This window comes from Diceros bicornis, chromosome 3 (genome assembly GCF_020826845.1).
Source record: "Diceros bicornis minor isolate mBicDic1 chromosome 3, mDicBic1.mat.cur, whole genome shotgun sequence".
Lineage (NCBI taxonomy): Eukaryota > Metazoa > Chordata > Mammalia > Perissodactyla > Rhinocerotidae > Diceros > Diceros bicornis.
The window spans coordinates 54,758,569-54,773,456 of record NC_080742.1 but is presented as its reverse complement, the minus strand read 5'-3'; the positions used below and the strand labels follow the sequence as shown (position 1 = coordinate 54,773,456).

Below are 14,888 nucleotides of genomic sequence, written 5' to 3'. Positions count from 1 at the left end.
ATTTTGAATCTTGCCATCTCATTGTGGTTCTGCTTTGCGTTTCCCTGATGACTAACAATGCTGGGCGTCTTTTCCTGTGCCTGTTGGCCATTTGTGTATCTTCTTTGGAGAAATGTCTCCGCATCCTTTGCCCATTTTTAAATTGAGTTTTTTGCCTTTTTATTGCTGAGTTTTTAGAGTTCTTTATATATTCTGGGTACTAGACATTTACTAGATGTATGATTTGCAAATATTTCCTCTCATTCTGTTTTTCGCTTTCTCGATAGTGACCTTTGAAGCACAAAAGTTTTAATTTTGATGAAGTCCTATTTATCTGTTTCTTCTTTGGTTGCTTGTGCTTTAAGTATCTTACTGAGAAATCACTGCCTAATCCAAGGTCACAAAGATTAAACCTAAGTTTTCTTTTGAGTGTTATAGTTTTGTTACCGCCCAACGTGGGGCCTTCTGCTCGCCACAAGACGTGCCAATAGTCAAGAGGCAAGGTGGTAGGAGAAAAAGGACTTTTTTATTACAGCTTGCTAGCAAGAGGGAAGATGGCTGACTCATGTCCAAAAGACCCATCTTAAGGGGGCACAAAATCTTAGAGCAATTATATAGGCCACTGGGTTATTGGGGAGGGGGTTAGGAATGTTGACCTTCTGGTGTTCCAGACTGGGAGTGCCACACCAGATCTTTCAGTTTTCATTGATGATGGCTATCAGCATAGACTCTCTGTTCGGGGGTCATCACATTCCTAAGGAACTCAAAAGAACAAAGTTATCATCTTATCACAGCTGGGAGGTACATGCACAAGCAGGGGTGGTAAAATCTGCAGAGCAGTTAGACCTCCTGGAGGGTGCAGATCCAGCTGGGTTAGTTTGTCAGAGGTCATTCAAAGTTACAATAGAGTTTTTCTTTTCTACAATATAGCTTCCCTATGTCAACCTTGTCTTGAGCCGGTATCAGTTCCCCCCCTTTGCTGTTTAACCCCTCAATCTTGAGGGATATCCTGTTGTTCCATCTTATTGAACCAGTCTCTTAGTAAGATGGTGATGCAGGCGGGCTCCCAAAGTGAGGCCTTTATTGTGGAAGCAAACAACCAGGTAATTAATAAGACAAAAAGAAAAACAAAGTTAATGGCGGGAGAAAATTATAAACCAGTTTCTGAATCCAGGGGACAGCCAGTTGAGAAGATTTCTAGATGTCAGCGCCAAAGCATCTTTGCAGCTTAAATGTCCCTGATGATGTCATTGGGTACTCAGGTGCCTTTCTGAGTGGCTTACACAGCAACAGACATGAATCTCTCTTAAGTTTATATCAAGTCCACCAGTTTCAGTTTGCAAGGCTTCAGGGAAAAGGGCAGGCTCAGTTCTCAGTGATTCCAAGTGAAAATGATGGAAAAAAATTGAAACATTAGTTTGGAGATTTGTAGCCAGATATTTCAAGAGACTAGAAGAATTCAGGATCCAGTCCAGTGAATGGATATAAAACAGAAACCTCAAAGACAATTATCAGAACTAGAACTTAATATCCATGAATGTGTACTATAGTTTCTATTGAAACATATATTTTCCTCTCTAAAATCATCCTCATTTTATCAAAGATAGCCAAATTAAAACTAACCAGTTTGCAAAATAAAATAAACTTGGCCCAATTATTTACATAAGTACAGCAAGAATAGCCACTGATCATATAGGCTCTTTTAAATCTGCTTTGCTGGAACTCTTTATAAAGAATCTCAGATTGAACTTTAAAGGCCTCTCAAGGCCAGGAAAGCCAAGCCAAGGACTTTGTCATCAGCCTTTGCCTGCAATACCTACAGATTTGGGTGAATTCCTCTCTTCTCAAGGTCCCCCGAAATATTTCAAGGTTCCTTGCACCTGCCAGATAAGTGACATTCCTTACTTATCCATAAAGTAAATGCTGCTTGGAACACTGAACATAAGGTACCAGGCCAATACTTTCACGTGGCTTTATTCCATAAAGTCCAATCTTTGTCTCTCAGAAGCTGTCTTATCACATTCCAGTCAAAGCTTTGGTAATATAATAGATGTTTCACAATCTTATGCAAATAACTATATTGCCATGAAAACAAGAATACTCCCTTGCTAAGAGTTTCAAAATCCTGGAGGGATCAGGCAGGGAGAAAAAGATAAGTGTTTCAATTCTGCGTACAAAGGTATAATTTACCACATTGCCATAAGTCATAGCTATCTCAGGAGAAAAGAGAAAAAGTTTTCCTTAAATCTAAAAAAACAAAACATTTAAAAAAATAAGCAATATTGCAAAAAAAAAGTCATAAAATTATAATCATCTCCATCAGTTAATTCAGTCCAGTGTAATTGATTCTTCATCTTAATCTTCTGTTGGCAGTTTCATGAAGTCCACAGTTTCTCTGTTAGAGTCCTGTTATTTCTTACCCAGTTCAGTTTTCTAATCTGCAGGTTCATCAGAAACCTGTATGCTGGAGTAAGCGCCAGAGTCCTTTCCATGAATTTCTCTGAAGATGAAACATATTTTGCAAAAGCATCAAACAATAACTGTCTGTAAACAACAAGACCCCAAAATAGCAATTGACAAAGAAATATGGTTAATTTTGTGACATACAATACTTTAAAATAATAACCAGAACCAGACTGATAACCAGGACAGATCAGAATTTCAGTAGCGTTATACAATTTCAAAGCACCTATATCAATAACATTCACCCACACAGTATCACCTAAGAAGGTTTATCATCACTTATTTGACAATGCTTCCCATGTAATTTAACATACCGAATAAGCCTAATAAGTTTAGTATCTTCCTCCTTGTAGGAGGAGAGCAAATATCTTTGAGAAGTTCCAGGGGCCATTTGAAAATTCTCAAAGAAAAAAAGTCAAAAGAAAGACTTTATTTAAGATATGAATTTTGGGGAGCTTGTCAAAAAAAAATATCAAAAGGTTTTAAGACACTTGATCAAATAGGAAATAATGCTCACTGCGAAACAATGCTCAGTTATCCATTTAAACAGTCAAGGGCAAACAGAGAGTTAAAATAGTCAAAAAAAAAAAAAACAATAGAGAAACCTCAGTCCTTTTGAACATAGGAAATTATTTCAACACAGTTTTTCTGTCTTTTAGGTAGGCTTACTCAAAGGTAAAGAAAATCTTTTATAACCTCTTTATCAAGTTCAAGAAAATTATCCGTTTAAGAGAAAAGACCAAATTTTAATTTTGTACCAGCTTACTTCTGATATTAAAACTCATTTACTTAATTAAATTCATTTTAACCTCAGCCAACTTGACCATGCATAAAACTCTTTTTCCAGAATTCCTCTTCCACAAATCTTCTATAACTTTCTTTTTACACTCAGAATTTGTCCCATGCCTTCCTGTCTTCCCTTCTAGTACTTTGGGACAAATTTATCTTTCTTAACCAACCAAACAAAATCTTTCCATTCTTTGTACCTTCTTTACTATACACATCTTACTTTCTTTGTGTACAGAGCTGTTTTCTTTATTAATTTTTAGTAACTTTAATCACATATATTAATTAGAATTTTTTTTTAACCCTTATAGACTTTGACTTCTAAGTAAAAACTAAGTAAGCAGTTATAAACTTTCTTTTATGTTAGCATTCTGTGGCTTGGCAAATTTATTTCTTGGCAAATTATTGGCAACACTTTTCATAATTTCTGGAAACATGTTACTTTATAGTACATTCTTTTAATAAAACACAAGTGTTTACTAATAGACCCAAAACACCTTTTCTGTAATAAGCCAAAAGTAGATAAACTTAGATATGTTTAGCAATAATGTTTCAGTATTTTATCTTATTTGAAAATGACCCAGATACTCAATGAACTTGTATCAAAAACTCTAAAGTTTTAAGTTACCAAAAGGAATTTTGGAAGCTGTTTTTCTCAAGTATGCAGACCACAAAACATAATTATTGTACCTAAAAATTCTTATTTTCCTCTATCTAAATCATTTGTGTCCAACAATTGTCAATCAAACCAACAAACTTAAACCAGCTTTCATTTACCAAAGATTAATTTATATCATGTTAACTTGAAAGACATTTGGGTTAACTGCATTTAGAAATGATTTTTTTAAGTGCCTATTTCAAGTTAATTGAAGAGAGCTCTTAATTTTGACCATACCATCCGGAGGTAAAAGATCACATATAGGAAACATACATATACACACATACACAGAGACTGCACAGCTATTACTGCCATAAATCAGGTACAAGACTCCCCAGTTATGAATTCAAATGTTTGTTTTAAGCTTTTTTTTCTAATATTCATAGAGAAGACACTCGAGATGCTAGATTTTTGGCCAGGTGCGCTCCTATGGCCATTTTTGGCCTTTTTACTCTTTTTTTCCCCTTCAGTCTTAGAAATTGGTGATGAGCTAGATAACACTTCCCAGAGAGGGACGAGGCGATAATCCTTTTCCAGATGAAGGAACTGGGTGGACTCTGAACTGCCTCTGGAGCTGCTTTTCCAGTCGTACAAGGGTTTTTTTAGGACACTTGCTCTTACTTTCTCAGAAATTGGGTTGTAACTGAAATGACATTATGGGTTGATCTGCCTGTCCAACTACATCACAAAGGCACAGAGGAGCCACTCAAGTTTTCCCCAAGCTGGAGTTTCTGGGGAATATCTGCCTTGTCAGTTTTTAATATCCCAATAGCTACAAGCATTTATGGCTTAACTATGGACATGAGGCGTCCCCAAAAGAGAGTGCAAAAGGAGTAGCCCTCACAAGATCCAGAAAATTCACTCCAAAAAAAAAAACAGCCCAAGAAAGCAAAAGCCTTTGCTTGAGAGGTGGTAGTGCACCAACAAACAACAAAGATTGAGACAACAAAGGTCCCTGATGGACTGGGACCCCCTCATGACCAAAGAAATCACAAAGCCAAGTTCTCAAGATATAGCGCGAGACAAAGAGAGAAAGTAACCTCGTCCTATATGCACATTAACAGCTTTAGCTATGCTTTGGGCCTCTTGGAGCCAGACTAATACCTAGGGGGGAGGTGCTGCGGGGTTGGGGACTATGTATGCTTTACAGAGTGCCTCGTCATTGCACGGACATTTTCTTGAAGTTGGCAGGGGACCTGTGTCATCTACCCCATTCCATGACCCAACTTATCCTTTCACGGGAGACTTCTTGAGGTGGTGACCACTCTAATGGCTTTTAACTGCTCGAGCCGCACCCACCCATATTGCAGCTCTTTAGGCTTCCAAGATGCCCTGTTAGCAATCGCTTCCACCTTATGCACACACTCCACAGGCGGGGCCCTGCGGCAAAGTCTACTGTGGCCACCCAGACAACAGGTTTATGGAGCTGCCTGCATCTTGCTCTAAGGGTTTTCCTTTATGACAAATGACACAAAAAACAGAAACAAGGGAAAATAGTGACTGTCTCCGGGAGGAGAAGGATCAATAAACCAATGAATATTCAGTAGCTCCTACTGCTTACCTGTAGCTGAAAGTCGCCCAATTCAGGAGAATGCAGCCTAAGGGGTTTCAGGTGGGGATCAAATTAGTGTTTCCCATTGTTTCAGAATTTAGACATGACTGGTGAAAAGTATATTTATGCTGCAGCTACAATCAGATTGCGAAAATTTAAAGCATCCCTACAATCAAGAACTTTACAATGAATGCCCAGACAAGGCTTTCTTCAAATAGCCAATATAATTCCCCTGAGGCTGACGGCAGTTTGGTAGGATTCTTAGCCACAAACAGGAGTGCAACCCGCATTTCTGTCCAACTATTTCTGACTGCAAAATGAGGTGCACCCTATTTTCGTCTAACTGTATTTTGGGATCCCCCCACAACCTGACAGTTATCAAGCCAAGCCCTCCGGACACAAAACAGGCTCGGTGAGATTCTGCGGTCCTCTGTAAACATTTACACCTTTTGGAAACTTTTGGTGGAAAGGTGGAGGCCTTGACTCTTTAAAGATTAAAGATTTTTCCTTGTTCCTTGGTTTGGAGGCTCCAAAAGATCCCAAAATGGCCACTGTAATTTTAAATTATCCCGGGTTATCTTGCCAGCTATTCACAGTTATCTCCCTTTTAGAGGAGGCTTTATCAAGGTGGCCACAACAAACAAGGTCTGATAGTGAGGTAGTGGGAGCAGCGCCCGCAAGAATAATCAAGGGGTCGGCTCTTTCCCTTATGTGTCCCGGTACCCACAAAGTTCAGGTGATGTAAGCCCCGGATGAGCTGCCACTGCCGATTGCCTCACCATGAACAATGAGGGCCCAGTAAGATACGTTCTTCAGGAGGGGTCCCTATGAGGCCGTTGCACATCATGGGCAGACAGCCTGACACCTCTGTAAAGTCCCCAGTCACCTGGGAACATCCCAAAGGACGAGAGGGAACAGTGCCTCCTTCTTCGGAATCAGAAGACTCTCATAAGATTAGTCTAAAAGGCAGTTTGTTACCGTCATGGAGAAACTCAGTCCCCAAGCAGCCAATTTTAACAAATAACACAGTCAAACATAGACAAACATGAACAGATAAAGAAATCCAATCTCTGGGACTCTAACCCAGGGTACTCGGGGACCCTACCCTGGGGTTCGGGACTCTAACCCGATCCTTTTGAGCCCCAACAGCTGTAACCTTTATATTGTCTTCCACAATCCTAGCCTTGGGATTTTAACCCAGCAACCAAATCTCATCAGTGGGGCCTCTAACCCACAATCCTGACAAGATATTAGACAATTTTAGGCACAGGCGCATCTTAACAAGGTCATTCACCCGAATCCAAAAGACGTCTGATCCTGGAGCTCTTTACAGACACACAGACACAGACAAACTAGACACTGGTTCCTAGATTCTGGGTGAAGTCCTATGCCTCTTCCCACTCTGGCAGGGCACCCTATTTACCAGATAGTCTCCCTTCTCAAAGAGGGGACCCCAGATGGAGGGGAAGGAAAGTTCTCAGTGGTGGACCCCCGAGGTGACTTACCCTACTCCAGATGTGAGCCCGTCGACCCACTAGATGTAGCCATTTCTCTTCCTACCACATCAGCGTTAGGAGGCAGCCGGTGTCGGTACGGGAGAGCAGATAGGGCAGATCCCCAAGACAAAGAGAGCCTCGGCAGCCACTAGGGACTCACCCATCAGGCCGCCCATCCGAGGTCGGCTGGCCACGAGCAGGACTTAACGTCCCATCTGGGGTACCAAATTGTTACTGCCCAACGTGGGGCCTTCTGCTGGCCACAAGACATGCCAATAGTCAAGAGGCAAAGTGGTAGGAGAAAAAGGACTTTTTTATTACAGCTTGCTAGCAAGAGGGAAGATGGCTGACACATGTCCAAAAGAACCATCTTAAGGGGGCACAAAATCTTACAGCAGTTATATAGGCCACTGGGTTATTGGGGAGGGGGTTAGGAATGTTGACCTTCTGGTGTTACAGACTGGGAGTCACCACACCAGATCTTTCAGTTTTCATTGATGGTGGCTATCAGCATAGACTCTCTGTTTGGGGGTCATCACATTCCTAAGGAACTCGAAAGAACAAAGTTATCATCTTATCGCAGCTGGGAGGTACATGCGCAAGCAGGGGTTGTAAAATCTACAGAGCAGTTAGACCTCCTGGAGGGTGCATATCCAGCTGGGTTAGTTTGTCAGAGGTCATTCAAAGTTACAATAGGGTTTCTCTTTTCTGCAATAGAGCTTCCCTTATGTCGACCTTGTTTTGAGCCAGTATCAGTTTCACGCTTACACGTAGATCTTTGATCCACTTGGAGTTAATTTTTGTGTATGGTAAGAGGTGTCGGCCTCCACCTCCGTTCTTCTGCATGTGGATATCCAGTTTCCCAGCACCACTTGTTAAAAACACTCTCTTTCCCTTCTGAGTGGATCTCACACTTTTGGCAAAAATCAGTTGGCCATAAATGTATGGGTTTATTTCTGGACTTTCTATTCCAGTCCATTGGTCCATATGTTTATCCTTATGCCAGGACCACACTGTCCTGATTATTGTAACTTTGTAGTAAGTTTTGAAGTCCGGAAGTGTGAGTCTTCCTGCTTTGTTCTTCTTTCTCAAGATTGTTTTGGCTACTCTGGGTCTCTTGCATTTCCGTATATGAACGTTAGATCACCTTGTTAATTTCTGTAAAAAAACCAGACTGTGCTACTTTTACATCTGGTTTTTTTGTTTTCTTTCTGGCCTGTAGATTTTCTTTTATGCCCTTCCCTAGGTGCCAGGCCAGCCCCTCCAGGAAGAACAGAGCTAGAAGAGCGCTGGAGAGTGAGTCTTGGCTGCTTCGTGCATGCACAGACCACACTGGCCCCAGTGAAGGTAGCCCCAGCGGGCACTTGTGGCTGAGCACTGCCAGGCTTCTTAGCTCTCCGCCTACCCGGCCTCTTGCCAAGTCTTGGCTGGAGGTAGTTCACCCTGTCCTCAGCAAGGCGGAGGTGGCGCCGGTGGTAGCAACCGTGAAGGTGATTAGAAAACAGCAGAGTTTAACTGAATGCAGAACTCTGTGCCCACTTCCAGATTCTGTTTCTGCTCTTTTTGCAAAAATGTCCAAGTTACACTGTGGTTGTGCTTACCAGGTCACCACCTCTGCCACTGAGCCCAGGGGTCCCAGCTGCTGCACAGCCATGCAGTCCTGTGTGATTGGGCAGTCATGGTGACAAGAGCTCCCTTCCACCCGGCACCATGGCAGAGACTGTGAGAACCACTTCACACATATCCTTCCATTAAAACCTCACACACCCAGGGTCGGGGGGGAATTCTCTTATAGTTATTCCCATTTTACAGATCAGGCAACCGAGGCACAGATAGCTTAAGCTTATTTCTTTAAGGATCTGAGTTGAAAAGTGGGGAATGGTATGTGCAGATGAGGAGAGATTTTAACCACTATGCTCTGCTGCCCCTTTAAGGTGTGGGCCCCTTCATGCTTAATTTCTATAATTTCATCAATCACAACAGCATAGGCCCTCATCTTCCTGGTAGGGCTGGCTTCTTGGGTCAGTGCCCAGGATTTCTCAGGGTCAAGTTCAGCAGAAGCCTTATTCTACAAATAGCCAGGAGTGAGGAGTGAGCCTGCGATGAAGTGTAGACACATCACTGCCTTGTGCTGCATTTATTCCTGGTTGAGTTGGAAGCATAGCTGCCCAGGGGAGCATTTCAGGAATCGCCCAGTCTTCCTAGCTGTATCTGAAAGCTTTCTTTCATTAGGATGACTGCTACCCAACATATTTGGGTTACTCTCAGAGGCCCCATTATTGATGCTTTCCCACGGGACCCATGAGTGGCGGCAGAACTGTTTCTCCTCCCTCCCTCTAGGATGTTGGAGAGGACATGGGACCATCTTAGAAGCCTTTGTTTCCCCCAAAGAAGAGAATGGCCAGTTGGTAGCTACTTAACTTTAAAAACTCCCTTGCCTTTCCCTAGCCGCCTGGAAGGAGACATCAGACTGTCTGTTCCCCAGATGTGTTTCTTAGACTTTGTTGTTCAGACTGGTGGTCTCCAAACATTTTTTATTCGACATACCTGTAATGAAAAATGTCAAGCACACACATGCACATATATATATTCATGTAGTAAACTATCTATATATGAATATACAGGTATATTATGCTCACTATAAAAATATACAAAAAAATTAAACATTTTATAGGATGTCCTTTATTCTGGTGGATCTGATCTAAACAATCTTAGCCAGATTAAAAGTCAGTTCTTCCCCTGACCCTGTCTCTTATCCCACCATACCCTTACAACTCTCTGACAACTCCCTAACCAAGGAGGCAGGTTTAATCCAGTATTATGTATTTGGTAAATATATGTTCTTCTCGCAGGCTTATCCAGAACCAGATCACAGCCAAGGGAGTTGCCCAGCTGGCGGATGCATTACAGAAGAACACTGGCATAATGGAGATTTGGTAAGACCCGTTCACCACTTGCTGTAATAATAGTACCAACAATGATTACTTAGTCAGGACCATTGACTGTGTGCCAGTCACAATGTTGGGCAATTTCCATTTATTCCTCGTCTTTCCAACAATCCTGTAAAGTAGGTGGTATTATCTCCACTTCACAGATGTAGAAACTGAGGCCCGGACTGGGGAAGTGAAACTTGCCCAAGGTCACAGCTAAGAGGAGATGCTGGAATTGGGCCCAGACCGCTGACTGCAGAGTTTGTGCTCTCCTGCCCAGCACCCTGTCCCGTCTACCACCTGGGCTTGCGTGGGGGCAAACAGCCCCGAAAAGAGATTCTCACTGGAAGTGAATCACTCTGGGACTCACGAGACTGAGAGATGGACGTGCTGGTCTGGAATCTGGGGCTCGTTCTTCCCCTTCTCTGGGCTTCCCGGGCTTCAGGAGACACTTCCAGGCTGGATTTGAGCTGATTTGTTCTCTTTCTCGACTTCCTGTTTCTGCTTTGAGGACTTACTTATGGGAGTGGAAGGAAACCACGTCAGCTGCTTTACTACGACACCGAGCCCCATTCCACTTTCTTTCCAAGACACAGCCCCGAGGTGGGACTGGCCTGGAGACTGCAGGGGTTTTCTGTCAGTAGCTACAGTTAACAGCAGCGGTGTAGGTGCCGGGGATGTGGCAGTTAACCGGACAGAAAGGGCCCTGACTGCTTGAGCGTCCTGAGGAAACCCACTGAGAACAGAGGGCCCTGTGTCCCTGAACCCAGGCTCCCAGGTGCTCTGGAATTTGTTCTCTACCTCCGCCTGGCCGGAGACAGCCCTGCAGAGCATGAGGCTCTGACCCATGTGGAGAACTCAGCAGGGGGCAGAGCCGGGCCCCTTGAGGACACAGACCACAGGAGTTCACGCTCCCACTGTGGCTCCCTGAGATTGGCGGAGCAGCCTCACTGTGAACCCAGACGCTCAGCTTGGGGGGTAGTTACTCATTAACTACTTTCTTTCTTATGGCTGGGGAGAAGAATTTTACAGCTAAAAAAAATTAATCGAGGTCCAGCTCCCTGAGCTCGGTTCCTAGAACAGTGTTTTCTAAACTTTGCTTTGGAACTTGTTAGTGGATGATGAAATCACTTTGAGGGGTTGCAACCAGCATTAGTTAAAAAATGAGATTGAAAAGAACAGAATAGCAGAGTACACTGTGCAAAGTATGAAGTATGATTTCATACTCTTATTTCAGGTGTGCGTGTGGGTGTGTGTGTGCGTAGATGCTGGTTCACAATGTAAAACGTAACTCGTATTTGGGAGTCACAGGTCAAAAAAACTTGAAAAACACTGTCCTAGAGAAGAAGACTGATGGAGGATACTGTGGTATGTGTGCAGCGAAGCCGAGCCCCTCCTCAGCCGGGAAGGCAGTGGGGAGCTCGCAGGATTTCGGTTTGCATTCATCTCCAGCCACCTTCACCTCTATGATCCCCTCCCTAGAAGCACTCCATTCTTGCTGATCCTGTTGTTTGAGGACAGCAGAGCGGGAGGGAAGGGGGCGGGCCAGGCCAGGCTGCAGGTCGGTTTGCAGACGACAGTTGGCCTCCACTTTTCTCAGAGGCGGGTTAGGGCAGTCGTAAGCCCACGTAGCTGCTTTAATTCTGTCAAGCTTGAAAATGCATTTGCGGCCTCCCAAGGACCACTGTTCTACACAAGCTGCTGTTTGTGCAGCGCCAGGGGTCTGACTTCAAGGCGTGCTATCCAGAGCCTGAAGGAGGCACTTGTGTCGGGGGTGGATTCAGAGAGAGGGCAAGGGCGAGGGCTCAGGTGCTGGCCCAGGAGCGTCTTCACTTCAGGCCATGGCTTGTCTCATGTGTGTGACTTCATGGGACCAGGCTCTGCAGGGGTCCTGGCCATGTCGGCCCTGTCCGGGGGCTGCCACACCAGGCAGCAGGGCTGTGGTCGAGCTGGCAGGGGAGCGGGGAGGAGCTCTGCCTGATGGACCATCTCCATGGACTCATTATCTGTACTGACATTTATTTCTACCTCGTCCCTATCCAAAAAGAACGTGAAGTCTGAAGTCCCTTAGTGAGTTCTGCCTTCAAAGACAGAAAGTAGAAGTGGTCAATGACCTGGCATTGTAAGTTACAGCATTTATCACACTCCATTGTAACAGCTTTCCTGAGGCTGTCTCCTCCAGACTGGAGCTCCTTGAGGGTAGGTCCTGTGTCCCGGTCACTGCTGTGTCCCCAGGGACTAGCACTGCATCTTCAACTATTTGTTGAATAACCAAGTGCTTGAGTGCCAGGCACTGTGCCAGCACCGAGAACCCCGTGGTGAACACAACGGACCTGCCCTCATGGGCTTACCATGTAGTGAGGGAGACAAACGGTAAAGAAAACAATCATTCAAGTTAATATTAATTACAATCGTGATGAGTGTTATGAAGGGGAAGCTAAGAAGGGAACCTAATACAGATGAGGTTCAGGGAAGGTCTCCCTAAGGAAGTGGCATTTCAACTAAGCCATGAAGGATGAATAGGAGTTAGTCAGCTGGGGTGGGAGGGAAAGTGTTCCAGGTAGGGGGAAGCACATGCAAAGGCTCTGAGGCAGGAAGCAGCATGGTGTCCTTGAAGAACAGCAAGAAGCTGATGTGCCCTGGAGTTCAGACAGTGTGGAAGAGGGGGCAACAGGAGGTGGAGGAGATGGGCAGAGACGAGACCATAAAAGATCTGTGGGTCACGTTACATATTTTGGTCTTTATCCTGAAAGCAATGGAAAAGTCATAGAAGGGTTTGAAGCAAAGAGGGAAGTGATCAGATTTGCATTATAAAAAGACCCCTCTGGCTCCCCTAAGAAAATGGGTTGGAGGAGGCCAGAGTACATGTAAAGGGAGCAGTCAGTAGGACATTGCAGAGATCCAGAGATGAGATGATGGTTGCTCAGACCAGGATGTGGTGGTGAAGATATGGAGAGGTTCCGAGGAGGCCTTCTAGGGATGTTTAGGGAGTAAAATAGAACTTTGTGATAGAACTTTGGAATATGGAGATGAGGAGGAAGATGTCAAGGTTGATCCCCAGGTTAGTAACTTGCACAACTGGATGAAGAGTGGTACCCCTCAGAGACCTAGGGAACCCTGGGGAGATGTGGCCAATTTGAGGTGCCTGGGACATGTCCAAGTGAAGATGTCAGGTAGGTCAGTGGCTCCTGAGCAGAGAGGTCTGGGCTGCAGGTCACTGACATAAGGATAAGGCCAAAGCATAGATGACGTCGCCTGGAGGGAATCCATTATTTAGAGGTCACGTGGAGGAGAATATGGTGAAGAAGACTGAGATGGAGTGGCCAGATTTAGGAGAAAAACCAGGGAGCATAATATCAAGTCAGGGGAAGGTAGTGTTTCAAGAAGGAGGGAGAGGGCCGGACAGCCTGTGAAGGTCAAGAAAGACAAGGCCTAAAAGATGTCATTAAATCCAGGTTCATAGAGGCTATTGTTGACCTTAGTGAGACCTGGTTCATAGGGTGATGGTAGCTGGAAAGGATTAATATTAATATCAGACAAGTATTCAAATAGAGCGCCTCCCTTCATTTCAGGGTCGTGTGAAGCACAAGAGGGTGTTAGGAACACAAGCTGGGAAGAACGTACGGCAGTCCCTAACATTTTACTTGTGTTCTTTTTTTTCCAACAGCCTAAATGGAAACTTGATAAAGCCAGAAGAAGCCAAAGTCTTTGAAGATGAGAAACGGATTGTCTGTTTCTGAGAGGATGTTGTCCTGTTCGTGGGTCTCGGCCCTGGGAGGCTCCCTGGCAGCAGACTCCACTGTGCAATCACCTGTCTTGGCTGTCTGAAAGGGCTCTGCTGAGACGGGACCCTCAGGAGCCCACTGTCTTCGTGATGCAAATCACCCTCCATGCGGACGCTCTGATTGGCCGACTCTGAGCAGCTGTTACAATTTTGCAGGAAAAGCGTGTGCCTTGTGCGCCGTTTTAGTTCCTGTCAGTATACTAGGAAGAGACGTTAACGCACATCCATGCTTATTTTAATCTGAAACTGGAGGAATAAGACTTTGAGCTCATACAAACACCTGGCCCTTAGGCCAGCGGGCGTGAGTTGGTCCCAGCTGTCTTCCTTGAAGAGTTGAGGACGTGGTACAAAGTTGGTGCCAATCTTCTTGGAGAAAAAGTGCTCAACGAACAGGAAGTGTTTTACCTGAAATAGTCTCTCCTTCCTCACTACTTCCCCATGTGTTGTTATTCCCACTTTACAGCTGTAGATACTGAGGTGTTACAGTGCGGGGATTTCGCTTACGGGAGGTTTATAGGGAGACGGTGTTGAGAAAAGGGCTCATCACAGGGTTTTTAGCCCTGGAGTCTCACTGTCTGCTGACAGCGACCACTGGATGCCCTCGTAGCCAGTCTAAGAGAAAGGACGGTGCCTTCGTAATGTCGAGTTTCCACTCAGGACTTTGGCCTGGCTAGGCTGACCTCCTCCTGAAGGCTAATACATGGCAAAGGGGCTCTGCCCTGAAGGAAGCATTAATGCCCGTCCTCCAGAAGGAATAAGGCATAGCTTGCCCTTGTGGCCCTGGCATCCAAACAGAAGCTTCTCTCTCTCTCCTGCCTTCTTGAGGAAGGGCAGTCTCTTCCTGCTGCTGAGTAGTTGTGAGGGTGACTGAGTTGGAGCCAAGACTCAGGCTCCAGCTGAGAACCTGGCTAGCATGCGTGATGGACACCTACTACCACAGTGGGCACGTGGATGCTAAAGGGGGAAGGGTGGTGATATTACCAGATAACTTGTTCTTTTGCCAATTCATTTGTTAATAAAATACTGAAAACACTCACTATTTCTAATTGCCTGAGTCTGGGGTTTTTCAAATCACGCTCTGATCCCAGAACCCCATGCTTGACTCCCTTGGGAGGCACGCACTGCATTGGGCGGGGCCCTGGGGTGACGTGCTGTGGGGAAAGCCTGATGAAGGAAGGCCACAGGCATCGTCAGTTTGATCCTTTGCAGGCCTCTCCACCTAGCAAGGGACCAAAAAAAG

At 44.8% G+C, this 14,888-nt stretch overlaps 1 protein-coding gene across 2 annotated transcripts in view; it reads left to right on the top strand.

The window, feature by feature from the left end:
- Positions 1 to 14,686, top strand: part of NOD1 (nucleotide binding oligomerization domain containing 1) — a 56,885-nt gene extending 42,199 nt beyond the window's left edge. Inside the window, exons 11-12 of one of the 2 annotated variants that reach the window (XM_058527690.1) lie at positions 9,787 to 9,870; positions 13,532 to 14,686. In XM_058527690.1, coding sequence (XP_058383673.1) covers positions 9,787 to 9,870; positions 13,532 to 13,604 — 157 coding nt within the window. In that variant the 3' untranslated portion in view covers positions 13,605 to 14,686. Of the gene's footprint in view, positions 1 to 9,786; positions 9,871 to 10,028; positions 10,098 to 13,531 lie in introns of those variants that run through there. The other variant, XM_058527691.1, reaches the window with a different exon arrangement.
- Positions 14,687 to 14,888: the final 202 nt, after the last annotated feature.